The following is an 18,343-nucleotide window of genomic DNA, read 5'->3' on the forward strand; positions in this document are numbered from 1 at the left end:
CTTGGGTCCGGATTCCTCAATTATCCCTAGAATACTTTGATAAGCAATTCTTGCATGCTATTGGTTCTAAGATTGGTAGAGTTATTAGTATTGATAAAAATACTGAGTCCATAAGTAGAGGCCAATATGTTAGATTTAGCATTGAGGTTGATTTATCCAAACCATTATTGTCAAAATTTAGACTTAATGGGAGAGTTTGGAGAGTCCAATATGAGGGATTAAAGCAAATTTGCTTTAAATGTGGGAAATTGGGACACAAGGAAAGTGACTGTGCTTTCGAGATAGTCATTGATGACAATGGTGAAAGAACTCTTCAGCGTATTGCAGACCCAACTCCAAAGCAAAATCTGGGAGTCAGATTGGAAGAGAAGGACCAATTTGGCTCATGGATGCTTGTTCAAAGAACTAATAGAAAGTATACTCGTAAAGCTAAAGGAGATGGTCTGCAAAAAGTTAATGATAAGGCTAAAGGAACTTCGACTGTGGTCAAGACCCAAGCTGCATCAAAGGCAAAAGTGGCTCAGCAAAAACCTACAATTAATGCTACTGGTGCAGCGAGTTCAAGTAAGCAAGGTCAAAACAAAGGGTCAAGGTTCAATGTTTTGAACCAAGATCAAGATATGGAAACTAAGGAAGATATTATTGAGCCTAATAATACGGTTGCAGTTAAGGAAAGAATAGTCGAAAATTCGACTATGGATAGAGATTCAGTTATCAATGGGGAAATTAATTTAGGAGATGATATCAATGAGGCGCAAAAGGAAAATTCCTTGGGAACCAATGGGCAACTCGGTATGGAGATAGACTTGGAAAGTGAATCAGCAATTGATTTGGGGATATCTTTGAAGAATAATTCGAAGAATGACCATCAAGTTTTGGACAGCTCTTTGGCTAAGCATAAGGAAGTCTTTGATAGAATTTTAGGAAATCCCAACCAAAGATCTTTTCCTAATCACAGCCTCGATTTAGTTACCAAAACTAATAAGGAGAATATCGAACCAAATATACCTAATATAGGTGAAAAAGATTTGCAGCCTTCCCCTGTAATTTCCCCTGTTATTTCGAATTCTGATTCTCAATTTAGTGAGGGTGGATATTCAATTGCAACTCATACTCCATCTCCGTTGAGAAACCAATTGGAATCAAACTCTAGTGTTGATCATGCATCCCCTACGATTTCCAATCTCTCTGGAGACTCGAATTCCTCCATCCTACGCGACGTTAATGGACTATCCGATGGATGGTCCAACAGTAATCAAGGCACACCCCTCAGCAAACAGGGTGGAGTTGCAAGTGAATTCGTTCCTGCCACCTCGACACAATCCTCTAGAGATGTTGGTGACAGTGGAGCTCCCAATTGTAACAGACGGACCTATGAGGGCGTTGAGAGACGCTTTCCTGGGTCTTCTGCCTAACATTCCTTTGAATGTTTATGATCGCTTCCCCCTTTTTCCGATGTTTAATATGTCGATAAAAGTTATGGTTTGGAATGTGCAGGGTGTTGGAAGCAAGTTAGCGGCGATTCGGGAATTAATCCGAATTAATGATCCTACTATTATGGCTCTTGTGGAAACTCATATTAGTGGTGAACAAGCACAAAAGATTTGTGACAAGATTGGTTTTTCAGGTCAAACTAGAGTAGATGCTCAAGGATTTTCGGGAGGTATTTGGCTTTTTTGGAGAGAGGAAATAATTGAAGTGAATGTACTAGACAATCACTCTCAACATATCACTGTAGAAATCAAGAAAAGAGATGAAGATCCTTGGATTTTTTCAGCTATTTATGCCAGCCCCGATTCGACAATTAGGAAGGAATTGTGGAGAGAATTGGAAAATATCAGTAGAAGTTTCACTGGACCTTGGATGTTGGCAAGAGATTTTAACGATACTATGAACATGAGTAAAAGAATTGGAGCTGGGGGATCAGAGATGGAAAGACGATGTAAAGATTTCTCGGATTGGGTGAATGACAATCACCTCATCGACCTTGGAAGCTCTGGTCCTGCTCACACTTGGAGTCGGGGTCTATCAGAAGCAACTTACAAGGCAGCCAGGTTGGACAGAGCTTTGGCTAATGAAGAATGGCGCTTGAGATTTGATGAAGGTGCTGTGAGAAATTTGACTAGAATTACATCGGATCATTGCCCAATTTTAGTTAATCTAAATGGTTTCACTCTTATTCCCAGAGCGTTGAAACCGTTTCGATTTCAAGCTGCTTGGCTCAAGCATGAAACGTTCGAACAATTTGTTTGTGATAAATGAAATAACAGTGAACCTCTCATCCCTTACTTGAAAACTTTTGCAGGAGAATTAAATGTCTGGAACAAGGAGAAGTTTCACAATATTTTTCGAAAAAAATCTGAACTTTGGGCGAGGCTTGAAGGAATTCAGTGTGCTATGGCTAGAGGTGCTCCCATTCACTTGCTGAAATTAGAAGCAGATTTAAAGAAAAAAATGAATGAAGTTCTAGAACAGGAGGAGCTTTTATGGTTTCAAAAATCTAGAACGGAAGCTATTTGTGAAGGTGACCGGAATACAAGGTATTTTCATTTGTCCACCATAATCAGAAGGCGAAGAAATCGAATTGGATCTTTGCAAGATCGTGCAGGCAATTGGGTTAGTGATCCGAATGAGGTGAAGAGTCTGGTAATGAATTACTAGAAGTCTTTATTTTCTAAAGAAATGAATACAGGAGATACTAGGAGCTCTACTTCAGGTCTTCTTCTCGATTATTTCCCTCAAATTGAACACTCGGATTGGGAAAGCTTGACTAGACCTTTTGCGAATTATGAGATACAAGCAGCTTTGATGCATATGGATCCTTATAAATCCCCTGGGCCAGACGGGTTCCAACCAGTTTTTTACCAAAGGTTTTGGGAAAAAGTACAGCCAAGTGTCTTTAGAGCTATCATGGATATTCTAGAGGGTCGTAATTTTCCAGCAAGTCTTAATGAAGCCTTTCTAGTGCTCATACCGAAGGTCGATATTCCTCAAACAGCTAAGCAATTCCGACCTATTGGGCTTTGTAACATCACTTACAAAGTTGTTACCAAGGTTCTTGTCAATTGATTGAAACCCCTTCTTCCTCAATTGATCTCCCCGACTCAGTGTAGTTTCGTCCCAAAAAGGCAAATCACTGACAACATTATCATTGTCCAAGAGATGTTACACACCATGAGAAGAAAGCAAGGAAAAAGAGGTTACATGGCCGTTAAGATAGACTTTGAGAAAGCTTATGATAGACTTCGTTGGTCTTTTATAAGGGAATCCCTGTTGGAACTTAGATTACCTCAACAAATCATTGATCTCATCATGTTGTGCATTACATCGACAAAGTTGAGTATCTTATGGAATGGGGAACCGACTGATTTTTTCTCTCCATCAAGAGGGATCCGCCAAGGCGACCCTCTATCTCCATATATTTATGTCATCTGTATGGAGAGGCTTGCTCACCTCATTGATCGAGAATGTAGATTGGGAAGCTGGATTCCTGCTCGAGCTAGTGTGGGAGGTCCTCCTATTTTGAACCTAGCATTTGCGGACGATTTGATCTTGTTTTGTGAAGCTAGCCTCGATCAAGCACGTTGTATGAAAAATTGCTTAGACACCTTTTGTGAAGCATCTTGGAGCAAAGTGAGTCTTGATAAAAGTCGAGTGTATTTCTCTAATAACACGAGCTTTGATGTTCGAGAAGCAGTTTGTGAGGAGTTGGGTATGGAATATACGGATGACTTTGGCAAATACTTAGGAGTGCCTACAATTAATGGTCGGGTAACAAAGGAAAATTACCAATTTTTGGTGGATAAAATTAATGCCAAACTTGCTGGGTGGAAATCGAAAGTTCTTTCGATGGCTGGTCGTTTAACCTTAGCCCAATCCACTCTTTCTGCTGCTCCGTATTATGCAATGCAAACAACTCGAGTGCCTCGGGGAATTTGTGATAAAATTGATAGCAAGATTCGTGGCTTCTTGTGGGGGAGCACTGACACTAAAAAGAAGATGCACTTGGTAGCGTGGGATAAAGTAGCTTCTCCCAAGAGTGAAGGTGGTCTTGGATTAAGATCAATGAGGCAAGTGAATGCTGCGTTTTTATCCAAACTTGGATGGAGAGTCTTAGCTGAACCGAATTCCCTTTGGGCTCGTGTTATTAGGCACAAATACTCCAAGGGTAGGTGTGATATGGAGTTGTTTAAGCATAAGGCCAATTCCTCTAATGCTTGGAGAGGGATGGTAGACAATATTGATGTTTTGCGTAAGGGGATTGACATAGCAGTAGGGAATGGCAAGTCGACTTCTTTTTGGCATCAACGCTGGGCATCTTAGACCCCCCTGATAGAATCTGTAATAACTGCTCCTCCAAATTCAATCCTCGATTACACAGTTGAGGAGATGTGGGATCCTACCATAGGGTGGAAATTTGAGTGCTTTGCGGAGTATCTTCCATCTAATATCCTCCAAGAAATTAGCTCTCACGAGTTAATAGATGATGAAGATGCCATCGACAGTATTGTTTGGAATGGGTCTCCCAATGGCGGTTTTTCTTTGAAATCAGCCCTTAATATAATTCGTACTAATGGTGTCAATGCTCAAGACGCAACAAGGTGGAATGATATTTGGCAATTAAGAGCTCCTCAACGAATTCGTTTGTTCATGTGGCTTGCCTTTAATGACAAACTCATGTCTAATGCCAACCGTTTCCTTCGACATCTTACTTCTGACCCTCGATGTTACTTGTGTGGTTATGTTGAGGAGAATTCGAACCACATTTTGAGGGAGTGTCCAGCAGCTCGAGTAGTTTGGCGTAAGTTGGGTAGCACTTGTGATGGTGAGTGGAATAATCTGAATTTTCAGAATTGGATTATGAAGAATCTAAACCCAACCAAAGTGGATGATGGCAATGACTGGAATATAATATTCGCTACTACTTGTTGGTGGATTTGGCGTTGGACGAATGAGAGAGCGTTCGAAAGAGATGCAGTGATCCCTCTTGATCAATGTAGCTTCATAATGGCTAGAGTTGGTGACATTAATAGAGCCTTCGAGAAAGATATAATAAGCACTAATCTGAAGAAGAGAAAGAGGACTAAAGTATTGCTTCGTTGGATTGCTCCTCGTGAGAACTGGGTTAGATTGAATACGGATGGGGCTTCTCGAGGAAATCCAGGTCCAGCAGGGGCAGGAGGCATAATTAGGGGACATCGAGGTGAGCTATTTGAATGTTTTGCTGCAAATTGTGGTATTTGTTCGAACACTTGCTTGCGGTCATGAGGGGTCTTGCCTTAGCTTGGAATGGAGGTCATCGAAAAATTCAAGTTACGGTTGACTCAGAAGTTATTGTTCGTATGTTGGTGGATCCTATCCCCTCCAACTCTCCTTATATTCATTTGTTACGTAAATGTAAGTCCTTGATTTCTAAACGTGATTGGGAACTTACAATTAGTCATTGCTACAGAGAGGCTAATCGGGCTGCTGATTGGTTAGCTAATTTTGGAGTAACGGCTACTGAAAAAATAGTCATCTTTGAGGCGGTCCCGGAGGATCTTCGAACCGTTTTATTGGAGGACTTGAGGGGAGTTACAAGAGCTAGGATGGTTCCAACCGATGCTTCTTGAAGGACAATAAAGGGCTGCTTGGTGTTGCTGATCTTAGCAGCCTAGTTTAGTTTTATTTTTGTTTTTCGTTTTGTTTGTCTTTCCTTTCTGCATTTTCTATTTTTAGTCTTGTTCTAAGGTTTTTTACTTTCTCTTTTGGGGCTTGCCCCTCGTGTGCACCAAAAAAAAAAAAAAAAGCTAACAAATAATTCATATCAGCCATCATATCAAATATATACATATCAGCCATTTAATGTATGATATCAGTCAACACAAGAAACCTTTTAGCCAACAAAAATAATATGTCTGCCAATAAGAGTAAAATATCAACCAACAAAAGGTACTTATCAGCCAAGATACGGAACACATCAATCAACAAAAGAAGCATATTAGCCAACAAAAGGATGAAATCAGCAAACAAAATGTACAAATAAGTCAACAAAAGGAACATAACAGCCAACAAATGAAACATATCAGCCAACAAAAGGATGAAATCAACAAACAAAAGTAACAGATAAGCCAACAAAATAAATATATCAGCCAATAAAATAAAACATACAAGCTAACAATTAAATATACATATCAGCCAACAAAATAAATATATCAGCCAACTAAAGAAACATATAAGCCAAATGATGTCTAATATTAGCCAACAAAAGGGTAAAAAAAATTCAGCCAACAAATTAAAGGAATATATTAGCCAACACAAAAATCATATCAGCCAACAAATGAAACATATCAGCAACACATGAAACATGTCAGCCAACAAGTAAAATGTATTAGCTAAGCCTCCCCACCAAACAGTTCATGCGTCTACCCGTACCCAATACCTTCTCTTTATCCTTATAAGTCAACATAAGCAACTAAAATCAATGAGGATCAACTCAAATGAATTATTTACCAAAATAAGATGAAAAATAAATCTAAAATCATTAAATATCAAAATGGTTTTTTTTATTTTTATTTTTTTTAATGCATAATCTTTCAAAATAGGACATAACTTTCAAAATAGGACATAATATTTTAAAATAGGCAAAGATCAAATTAAACCAATTACATAGAAAAAAATCACATCAAATCAAAGAAGATCAATTTGGATTATTAACTCACATTTCTGTACAGATAAGCTAATTTATTAAGAAGAGGATATTCTAGATTTTTTAGAATGAGCAATTAAAAAGTAATTAATGCCAATGGCCTTTACCCCTATTAAAATGAAATTAAAATATTTTATTTTCCCACCATCATCCTCCTTACTCTAATATTGTTGATATGTAGAAAAACAAAAAAATATATTAATTCTAATTTTTACTTATATGATGATTAATCAATTAACATAATTAGAATTTTAGTTTTAATAATAATTTAAGTTCAGCAAAATTAAGTTCATTCGGTAAAAATAAATTCTAATATAGTTCATAGTAAAAGGTAGTAACTTCAATAATCAAACGTAATTAAGAATCGACTTTTTAACCATGTACCTCTGAGTTTTAACTTAATTCACCATATACCACAAAAAAATATTTCAATTTCACCATATAACCTTCAGTTTTATAAAATGTCACAACATGCCATTAGTGACTAACGGATGTTAACACCATTAGTCATTAAGGCTAATAATGACACGTGAAAACATGTAATTGGTTTCCTTTTAAATTATTTGATTAATTATCAAAAAATTAAAAAAAAACCCAACAACCCCCGTCCCCCAACTATTCATTAATGACCAGATGCCTCGTTCTAGCACAGAATCCGACCAAAACCCCCGACAACGCTCTTCCCCTTCCCTTGAACCACCATGCATGCACCCTAAAAACCCCCCCATTTCCCTAAAAAAAACCCTCCTCTAACCACCGGCTGACGCCTAAACCCCCTTTCGCACACCAGCGAACGGAATTTGCCCCTCCCGGTGCCATCTCCACCCCACTGAACCACCATGTACACTGAAACCCTAAAACCAAAATCTAGGGTTACAATTTTCGTGTTTTAGGGTTTCGGAGGTGCTGGTTTTCGACAGTTTGGGCAGCGATGACAAGGTTTTAGGGTGAAGGCTGGGGTTTTCAAGTAAGGTGGAAGGGCGGGGAGGGGTTTTTTGGGTCAAGGCGCAGAGGGAGAAGGGAATTCGACTAAGGTGGTGGTGGAGGAATTCGGCTAAGGTAGTGGCTGGGTTTTCGGCTAAGGTGGTAGCTTGGGTTGGTGTTTCGCCCTGGAGAGGGGGGATGGTCGTCGATCAGGGCTGGCTAGCTGGGGGTCAGGGCTAGCTGGCGGTGGCTAAGTTGGTGGTGTTTTTGTTTTATAAAATAATTTTCTCTAAATTTAATTAATTAAATAAAGGAAAAATTGCCCAGAATAATCCGACCTTTGTCTCGTCCTCCCAAAATAATCCCACCTTTTGATTATTTTTTAATAATCCAACCTTTAATACTAATCTGCTTTAAATGATCTCACTGGTCATTTAAATTGTTATACCAAGTTACATGACATGTGTCCACAGCTGATTGGTTTAAAAAATAAAAATAAAAAAAAATATTTATTTTTGTAAAAGACAAAATAAAAAACATTATACTTAATTAATTAAAAAAGTAAAAAAATTAACTAATCACCCCCACTAGCCCAATCATCTTCTACGGCCGCCCAGTCGCCAACTACACCACCGTCCACCAGTCCGACCCCGTGCCTTGCCCTCGGCGTTGGAGAGCCGCGCCGACCATAAACCCTCTCCCCCTTGAATCGTCGAATCCCCTTCACTTGAACCACCAACAAGCCTAAAAAAACCCTTCGTTCCCCGTCGCGATCCCGAACTCCCTCCCCTTTACCCGCCAATTTCTGGCCCTTCCCACTCCCCTATTCCTTTTTTGGCCCTATCCCCTTCCCCACGATCGATTTCGGCCCCATCTCCTTCACAATCCTTCATTTCGATAATGGATGTGGTGGTTTAATTAGAGGCGACGAAATGGGGTTGGCTAACGGCCGGTTTGGGACGATATTCTGGGCACGGCGGGGCTGTGTTTTGGGCGTGGCGGTGATGTGGTGGGCGCACCAAGGATGTGGTCTGGGATGGCCGGACAATGGTGGTGCAGGGAGGTGGTTGTGGCTGGTTGTGGTTTAAATTTTTAATTACTGTTTTTAAAAACTATTCTGATTATTAAAGTTATGCAACTAATGTTAAATAGTAATTATATTTTTTTTAAAATAAAATTTAAATTAAAAGTTATTTTTTGACCAATCACGTTGTGACACGTGTAAATTAAAATTATATTTAAAAAATTTACCTACTCGACCGGTATTAGGTCACTTGGGACCATTTAAAGAGGATTAGTATCAAAGGTCGAATTATTAAAAAATAATCAAAAGGTCGGATTATTTTGGCGGATAAGGCAAAGGTCGAATTATTCTAGGCAATTTTTCCTTAAATAAATAATATTAATCAGAACTAATTCAAAGTTGCCATGTGGCACAATTAACGTTAAGGACTAACTGAGTTAACGAAAAGGGCATGTAGTGTTTTTTTTGTGAAACTGAAGGTTGTATGGTAAATTTGAAATTTTTTGGTGGTATATGGTGAATTAAGGTAAAAAAAACTCAGGGGTAGTATATGGTGAAAAAGCCGAATAAAGAACTAGCACTAGGTGAAAAAGTGGTTTGGCAGCGGTTCAAACCCGGTCTAAGGCACCGGTTTGAACCGCTGCCTATGTGGGGGGTGCCAAATACCCCCTTTATAGCACCGGTTCAAAACCGGTGCCATATATCCAATTAGGCACCGGTTAACCGGTGCCAAAAATGAAGTAAAATATTTATTTCATTGGTTTAGGCACCGGTTAACCGGTGCCAAAACTGCCCAAAATATTTTTTTTTTTTTTTTTGCCTTTAAATCAACTAAAATAAATTAGAACATCAAAATATAAATTAGAACAAGTGCAAAAGACAATGAAATGGAGTATATCAATATATTAAACTGTTATTGTACAATACAAAAAAAAAATAAAAAAAATACAATGAATTATAATCATACAATAAAATTCAACGTTAAATTGATATTGAAAAATACAAATAAAAATTACAACATCAAAAACAATATTCCAAAATCAAAGTCTTGAATCGTTGTGCATCAATTAACACCTGCATCAATTAAAACCCAGAAATCAATAAAACTCACAAAAAAAATGCAAAAAAAAAAAAAAAATCATAAAACTCATGAATCATGTACGAACTCAAAAATCAAAATAATTTAATAAATAAATAACCAAACAAAACGCAAAAAAATCGAAACACAATTAACCACAAAATTTTCGAAATCAATTAAATGCAAAATTTTCGAAATCAATTAAACTCAGAACCCAGAAAATCAATTTCGAAAATCAATTAAACGAAAAAAAAATTCAAAATCAATTTCGAAATCAATTAAACTCAGAACCCAGAAAAATCAATTAAAATTATTCCCAAAATTTTCAAAATCAATTAAACTCAGAACCTAGAAAAATCAATTAAAATTATTCCCAAAATTTTCGAAATCAATTAAACTCAGAACCCAGAAAAATCAATTTCGAAAATCAATTCAACGCAAAAAAAATTCAAAATCATCCCAGAAAATTCAAAAATCAATTAAACCCATCAATTTCGAACAATATTACAACAATCAAACCAAAAAAAATCAAGGCATTTACCAAAAATAATCAAACCCATAAACCCTTACCTCGAATATTAAACCCAGAAACATGCAGGTGGCGGCGGTGGTTAGTAAACCCTTACCTCGAATAATAAACCCAGAAACAGTAGGTGGCGGCGGTGGTTAGTAGCGGTGGTGGGCAAAAGACAGAAGGGAGAAGAAAGGTCGGAGAAGAGGGGGGAAAGAAGAGGAGAACGAGATCGGACAGAGAAGGAGGACAATAGAGAAGAGATCTGAGGTTTCGCGCATTGTGGTCGGAGAGATCGAGAAGGAAGATGATAGAGAAGAGAGGAGAGAGAAGGAGGAGAGAGGCAGCTAATAAGAAGGAGAATGAAGCTGAGTTCTCTAGGGTTAGGAATATAAGTTGACCAGTTTTTTTTTTAAAAAATCTAACAAGGGCACCGGTTCAAACCGGTGCCTTTTTTATTTTTGGCACCGGTTTAGGCCAAACCGGTGCCTTTTCTCATGTTCTAAAATCCTGCCCATTTCTAGAGCGGTTTTGGCCACCGGTTTAGCCTGAACCGGTGCCATATGGGGGCTGCCTATTGCAATTTTTCTACTAGTGTAGTAAAAATATGATTTAATCGATAAAAATTATTTAAACTCAATAAACATGATATTGGTATAAGTTTAGCGAGAATAAGTTAATAGAAGAACAATGGTGCCTAATATAATATATAAATTTAGTATTCCTTTGGCTAAGTTTAATAAAAGAACATATAACTACTCTTAATTATGTGTTATATTTACACGTCGAGACGAAGCTAACAAGACTCGTATGACGTTGCTTAATTATTTTGTATAGTTGTAGTTTATCAAACTTTTATGAATTTCAGCCGGAAAAAACAAATGTTAAACTTGTTACATGAAGGGAGCATTTTTCTAGATATTTATACTCCATGAACTTTTCCATCATTGGTTTTCTTTCCCAATTAATAAACGCGATTAAATTGAAAATAATAAATATTTTTCACTTCTATTTGGGGCCTGTTTACATTTACTGAATTGAGCTAAATTGAGTTGAACTGAACTGATTGGAGCTGAGCTGAATTGAACTGAACTAAACTGAGCTGAAATGAATATTTTATGAGAGAGGGAAATTAGGAGCTGAACTGAACTACTGATCGGAGCTAAACTGAACTGAATTGAATTGAAATTAAGCTGAAGTGAACATGCCCTTGGTTTTTTTTTTCGTGAATGTTAAGTTCACAAATACTCTATTAAAGTACGCTAGATCTTAAGATCCATCAATTTCAGAAATGGAATTTGATTTGGTGTTGATCTTTACCTCCTGTTATTATGGCCTGTTCTAATAGACTGAAATCAACTGAACTGAACCGAAATGAATATTTTATAAGAGAAAGAAATAAGGAGTTGAGTTGAACTAAATTGGGCTGAACTGGACTAAATTGAGCTAAACTGAACTGAAAATAAACTTATGAGAACAGACCCTTAGGTCGCATTGATTCGCAGATTACAAATAAATTATGGGTATGGAGTGATAGATTTTAAATAATAAGTCCTTGTTTGAGTTCTTTTTACCCTAATTATATACAATTTCAAACAAATCAAAGCTTTAATCAAGCAAGGATCAATAGTTTAATTTGTTAATTAACACCGATACAAAATTTTCTTCAAATATAGTTCTTCTCCCCTTAATATCATGGGAAAAAACTTGCAATAATACAAGATATCAAATTGCTGACCAAGATAGAATAAATTCTTCGTACATGTTTAACAAATACAATTTTTTTCCTTTGAAGAATATAATGTTTGTTCTTGTGTATTGTTAATGTACCATCACTACAAGAAAAAAACAACTAATAACCAACGAATATTCCAAGGGTCAAGCTAAGGACCTGTTCACATTTATTGAATTGAGCTGAACTGAATTGATTGGAGCTGAACAATATTTTATGAGAGAGAGAAACTAGGAGTTAAACTAAACTAAATTAATTGGAGTTGAACTAAACTGATTGTAGCTGAACTAAACTGAGCTGAATTGAATTGAAATTAAGTAAATGTGATCATGCCCTAAACGTTGGTAATTTTTGGGCATACTCACAGTTTACATTTACTAAAGTGTTGTTAGAAATCATCATTTGTGAAAAAAAAAACCATTAATTACAATAAACATGTAATGTAGTTCAATTGCTTCAACATGATGTGAAATTAAGAGACTTAGAGCCTGTTTATATTTACTTAATTTCAGTTCTGTTCAGTTCAGCTCCAATCAGTTCAGTTCAGCTTCAATCAGTTCAGTACAATTCAGTTCAATTCAGCTCCTAATTTCCCTCTCTCATAAAATATTCATTTCAGCTCAATTCAGTTCAGTTCAGCTCCAATCAGTTAAGTTAAGTTCAGCTCATTTCAATAAATGTGAACAGGCCCTTAATACATTTATCTTACGTGTTAGTAGAAATCAACATTTGAATCTAATATCATTTTCAAATAAAATAACATGATGTATAATACACAATACACATATCGCTCATAACCCTCGCTCATTGTTAGGGTTATTCAAAATCCAATCCAAATTGAAAATTCGTATTAGGTATGTAAATCCAAAGTGAAGTGGATCAACATCTTTCCAATAAGGCCTTTGGTCCTCATCAATTTTTAATTTAAGTGTCAAAGTTGAACAAATGAAACAAAAAATTATTTTTAGATTGAATTTGATAATAATTTATTGATTATATATAGTTTGAACTTTCCATTTAAATTAACAAAGTGTAACATTTTAACTTTTATTAGATAGTTTCTTATAACATTTTTTTATTAGGTAGTTTCTCACAAAATCTAAGTTTTATTAAGTAGTTTCTAACACGAAAATTCCTTTTTTAAAAAATCTTTTATACCGCTAATATGATTATATTAGTCTCCAATTTAAATAACTTTAATTTGATTGGTCTTGGACAGGGTAATTAACTTTCCTAGATAATGCTAACTTTCCTAGATAATGCTCTCATTACTCGGCTTGGCCTTTACTTTCTCTTCAAATAGATGGTTCTTGGTTCAAAGATTCTCAACAAGCTGGAATGGGATGGTGCTTGGATAATGATGACCCACTGGATGATCGGATCAGTGGTGGTAGTAACTACGGGGTTTGCTCCTCTCCTTTACATGTGGAGGCGTTGGCCTGCTTGTATGGGCTTCAATGGGCTTTTGATTGAGGGTTTCTGTTTCTTACGGTTTTTACTGATTCTTACAATCTTGTCACCTTGCTTCGTGGGGAGGGGTTAGGTAACATCGCTTATAAATGGCTTATTCGAAGAATTTTTCAACTTGGTTCGCGCTTCCGGGTTTGTAGTATTCATAAGGCGGATCGTCAGCGCGTCTACAGAGCTCAACAAATTGCAGGAGAAGCAGCAGTTCACTCTATTTGTTTTAGTATTAATATGTAATAGTTTGTATCCTTTGTAAAAAAAAAAAAAAAAACAAACTGAAGCATACACCTAGCTAGTCAATTCTAAGGGTTATTTTTCGTACCTCCAACAAAATCCAAGTCTAACTTAATTAGTTCTTTACCAATTAATTAAGAATTTATCATAATTGTGCTAGTTGCCTGGTTTTCATCTAGTGAAGCAACATTCTCATACGAAGTACTCATTATCCTTTTTTGGAGCATGAACATCATTATCAATCACCACATTACCCTCAAGCTAAGCTCTATAGTCTCTTAAACTATTCACATTCTCTTGTAACATCAAGAAGAATCACCACCAATATTGTCTTCGTACACGATAAACTCGTTAATCAATTACATATAGGGAATTATAATACCCTTTTTATAACTCCTAAATCAGTACAAATTGGTTAACTAGTCAAAAATAGCCCCAACAAAGTATCTTTATTGACATTTGTGTCTAATTTTTCACACTTCCATGATAAAACATAAGCATCTATCAAATTCTAAGGTTGTTAATTTAAAAATAACTCTATATACTAAAAGACACACCAGGAATGATATGTGTCTCATCTCCTGGTGTGTCTTTATTTGTTGGTTTTCTTTTTTTTGGAAAAAAATTCTAATTAAGAAACAATTATTTCACATATACAAAGTAATATTACGTACAAAATATAACTCTATATACTAAAAGACGCACCAGGAATGACGCGTGTCATCTCCTGGTGTGTTCTTAGTTGTTGTTTTTTTTTTTTGTTTTGGGAAAAAAATTATAATTAAGAAACAAATCATTTTACGTATACAAAGCAATATTATGTACAAAATATAGCTCTATATACTAAAAGACACACTTTCCTAAAAAAAAAAAAAAAAAAGACACACTAGGAATGACACATGTCATCTCCTGGTGTGTCCTTAGTTGTTTTTTTTTTGGAAAAAAAAATTCTAATTAAGAAACAAATCATTTTACATATACAAAGTAATATTACATACAAAATATAGTAGAAGATTCGATGTATCTTTCTAAAATAAAACATATTAACAATTATAAACTTAAGCAAAAAAAAAAAAAATCTTAACATAATTGGTATGGGCTTTTAGTTAGAAAAATTATGTACTACATATGTTTATTCCAACAAGATTATATGTTTTTTTTTCTTGATTTTTAAAAATTATGCAATGAAAGCTACTACAAAAATGAAATCTATCTATCTATCTATATACTATACTAAAAGAGAAGCGGATCAATGTGGAGCTGCCAAATGTCGCTGCCAACAAGATTATATGTTTTTTTTTCTTGATTTTTAAAAATTATGCAATGAAAGCTACTACAAAAATGAAATCTATCTATCTATCTATATACTATACTAAAAGAGAAGCGGATCAATGTGGAGCTGCCAAATGTCTGTCTCTGATTCGCTTCTCTTAATATAGTAAACAATAATATATATATATATATATATATATATATATATATATATATATATATATATATATATATATATATATATATATATATATATATATATATATATATATATATATATATATATATATGAAGCACAAAAGATAAAGTAACAAAATTCAATTATGGTAAATAATTGAAAATAAAAATATTACTCTATTTATATCTGAATTTTGTATATGACTTAATGCATATCATCTATTCATGTTTCAGAGTATTATTAATGTATGATATTCTTCTTAATTCTTTACTAAGTAGTTGCGTTAAACGACTGTTTAAGGAATTGAGCTGAGTGTTTTTTTTTTTTTTTTTCCTCCAAACACTATGAGATAAATAATGATCGATTAAATATATGACTTTGGATATTTTGAGATTATATGATAAATAAATGCTAATTACTTATTAATCATTTTGCAAAGAAGATGAGTTAATTGTTAGCAAAAATTGTGCCAAAAAATTATGACAAGCGAATCAATGTGGATCTTAGAGGTGTCAATTTTGAGTGTTTGAGTCGCCTTCGGCAAGGTCGGGTAATTTTAAGTGTTCGATTTATATCTTATATTTGTAGTACTATATAAGAAGTATTAAATAAGAAAAATTTATGCCAAAATTTATGACAAGTGGATCAATGAGAGCTAACAAGTGTCATTTTATGACTCGCTTATCTTATATCTGTAATATTATATGTAAAATTTTCATAATATATTACATAATATTTTTGGTTAATTTTTAATATATAAATTTTATAGATTTAAAAATAAATTTGATTGATTCTAAATATTGCAAATGAATTCCAAATATTTATGCATACATGATAACTATTAGATATTCCATACAATTCTATAATTAATAATTAAATATTACTCCGTATCTAATATATGAAGATTATTATCATTTTTATAATCATTGAATTTTCATCATATTTTAATTTTATATAATTTATTCATACCTATATGCTATAATTTTTTTATTCATTCATATTTATAAGAATACAGGTCATAAAAAAATACATTACCAACATGATTGATTAGTTGATGATGAATTATGTCTTTCATTCATATAAATCTTACAAGTAATAAATACTCCGTATCTTTTATTCAAATGTTAGTTTTCAATATTGATCTACATCTATATATTTATGTTGTATATTCAATCAATTGGTTATCGTACGACTACTATGTAAAAGTTTTTGGCACAAAGCTTAGGAAAGTATATATGTAGGTAAGATATAAGGTTCTTATTGTGTCAATAAAGATTTAGTATTCTTCAAAAACAAAAAAAAAAAAAAAAAGATTTGGTAAATATGATGGGTAAAATAGATATTAGGTTGTACAACTATCAGGGTCTGTTTTGTTCACTTTATTTTCACTTATTTTAAGCGTAATAAGTTCAATTAAGTTCAGATATATTCAATTTAGTTTTAATAAGTTTTAATAAAGGTTACCCAAGTACAAATTACAACTAGAATAAGTTTTAATAAGTTTTAATAAAGGTTACCCAAGTACAAATTACAACTAGAATAAGTTTTAATAAGATGTTAAGGTCTAATAATTAAAAGAGAAAAGTTCAAATTAGGTGAATAAAACCTACCCTAAACCGGTTAATATGACAAGAAAATTTTAGTGTTAATTCCCTCCACAGGAGATAGAAAATAACTTTTCTTTAATAGAACATAATAATTTATTCGTTTTTTTTTTTCACAACTTATTCGTTTTTCAATTAATTAAATAACAATATAAAAAATAAAAAAGAAGTAAAATATAAGAAATACAAATGACAAATTACTATTCATATCACATTCCTTAATATTTGTATTAGCCATTATTGTTAGTGAATACTTTACTAATTAATTTGTTAATGTAAATAAGTCCATTATTACTATAGCAATTTTTGGTGCAACAAGCCACACCATGTGGTAGGAGTTTCTCGAGTTTTTTTTTTTTTTTTTTTTTTTTTTTTTTTTTTTTTTTTTTTAGGGGTTACTTAAGTTTTTCCGTCAAGGTTACTCGATCAGGGGTTACTTGAGTTTTTAAGTCAAGGGTTATTTGAGTTACTCGGTCAGGACTTACTTGAGTTTTTCAGTCAGGAGTTACTCGAGTTACTTGGTCAGAGGTTACTTGAGTTACTCGATTAGGGGTTCGGAAAAGGGTTACTTAAGGGGTTCGAAAAAGGGTTACTCGAGGGATTTTCTCAGTTAAAGGTTACTCAGTCAGGGGTTACACAAGTTTCTCAATCAGGGCTTACTCGAGTTTCTCGGTCAGGCCGCACTTAAAAAATTGTGACTCGAGTAACCCTTGACCGAGAAACTCGAGTAACCCTTGGCCAAGAAACTCAAGTAACCCTGAAAACTTAAGTAATCCCTGACCGAGAAACTCAAGTAACCCCTGCCGTATGGTACTACAGGCCGCATATAAAATTTTTTGTTATTACTAGCTAATTCATATATTATTTATCAATATCGATCTATACATACATATTTGTGTTGTATATTCACTCAGTTTTAGGTTGTGCGACTGTTATGTATTTTTTTAGCACAATGCTTAGACAAAATATGTACAGGTAGATAAGATATAAGGGTACTTAGCTTGTATACTGCATAATGATAAAATTATGTCTATAGAATTGGTGATTATAATGGGTAAATAGATATTATATTGCATAACTATTAAACCGATTAATATGACGATAAAATTTTAGTTTTGAATTCCTCTATAGACTACGGGTAACAGGAAACGACTTTCCTTAGCTTGTGTAGTGCATATTTTATTCATTTTTAATCAATAAAATAACAATATAAAAAATGAAAAGGAATAAAATAACAGCAATAAAATAATTTTCATATCACATAACGTAAAAAATATATTGACCATTATTGTGGTGATTGGTGAATAGAATTTTAATAATTAATTTGTTAATGTAAATATGTCGATTTTTACTAATTGAATTATTTTTGTTTCGTTTTTATGAAATTAAAATTTTTATTTTTAAACCGTGCATCGCACGGGAACTATACTAGTGTGAACACTAAATCAACAAATGACACTATTAATTGTTACTATTTTCTTGAATAATTTATGATTAAAATTTTAATCAATTAATACTCTATGAATACTTCAGTAATACTTGCTATGTTGATTATTCATATTGTGATTTTTTTTTTCTAGTCACAATTGCTATTTTTCAGCATTCAATAGGTATTAACATAACATACAAAA

At 34.0% G+C, this 18,343-nt stretch overlaps 1 protein-coding gene across 1 annotated transcript; it reads left to right on the forward strand.

The window, feature by feature from the left end:
- The first annotated feature begins 1,464 nt into the window (after positions 1-1,464).
- Positions 1,465-3,069, forward strand: LOC145640448 (uncharacterized). The gene is made up of 3 exons (XM_081691725.1): positions 1,465-2,104; positions 2,306-2,608; positions 2,693-3,069. Exons 1-3 carry the CDS (start codon positions 1,465-1,467, stop codon positions 3,067-3,069), a joined length of 1,320 nt encoding a protein of 439 aa, XP_081547851.1.
- The last annotated feature ends 15,274 nt before the right edge of the window (positions 3,070-18,343 follow it).

Source organism: Chenopodium album, chromosome 7, assembly GCF_948465745.1.
Source record: "Chenopodium album chromosome 7, dcCheAlbu1.1, whole genome shotgun sequence".
Taxonomy (NCBI): domain Eukaryota; kingdom Viridiplantae; phylum Streptophyta; class Magnoliopsida; order Caryophyllales; family Amaranthaceae; genus Chenopodium; species Chenopodium album.

Coding starts and splice junctions, on each gene's coding strand:
- LOC145640448 (XM_081691725.1), top strand. CDS start 1,465: ATGTCGATAAAAGTTATGGTTTGGAATGTGCAGGGTGTTGGAAGCAAG. Junction 2,105..2,305: donor GCGCTTGAGATTTGATGAAG/GTGCTGTGAGAA, acceptor AAACTTTTGCAG/GAGAATTAAATGTCTGGAAC. Junction 2,609..2,692: donor ATCTTTGCAAGATCGTGCAG/GCAATTGGGTTA, acceptor AAATGAATACAG/GAGATACTAGGAGCTCTACT.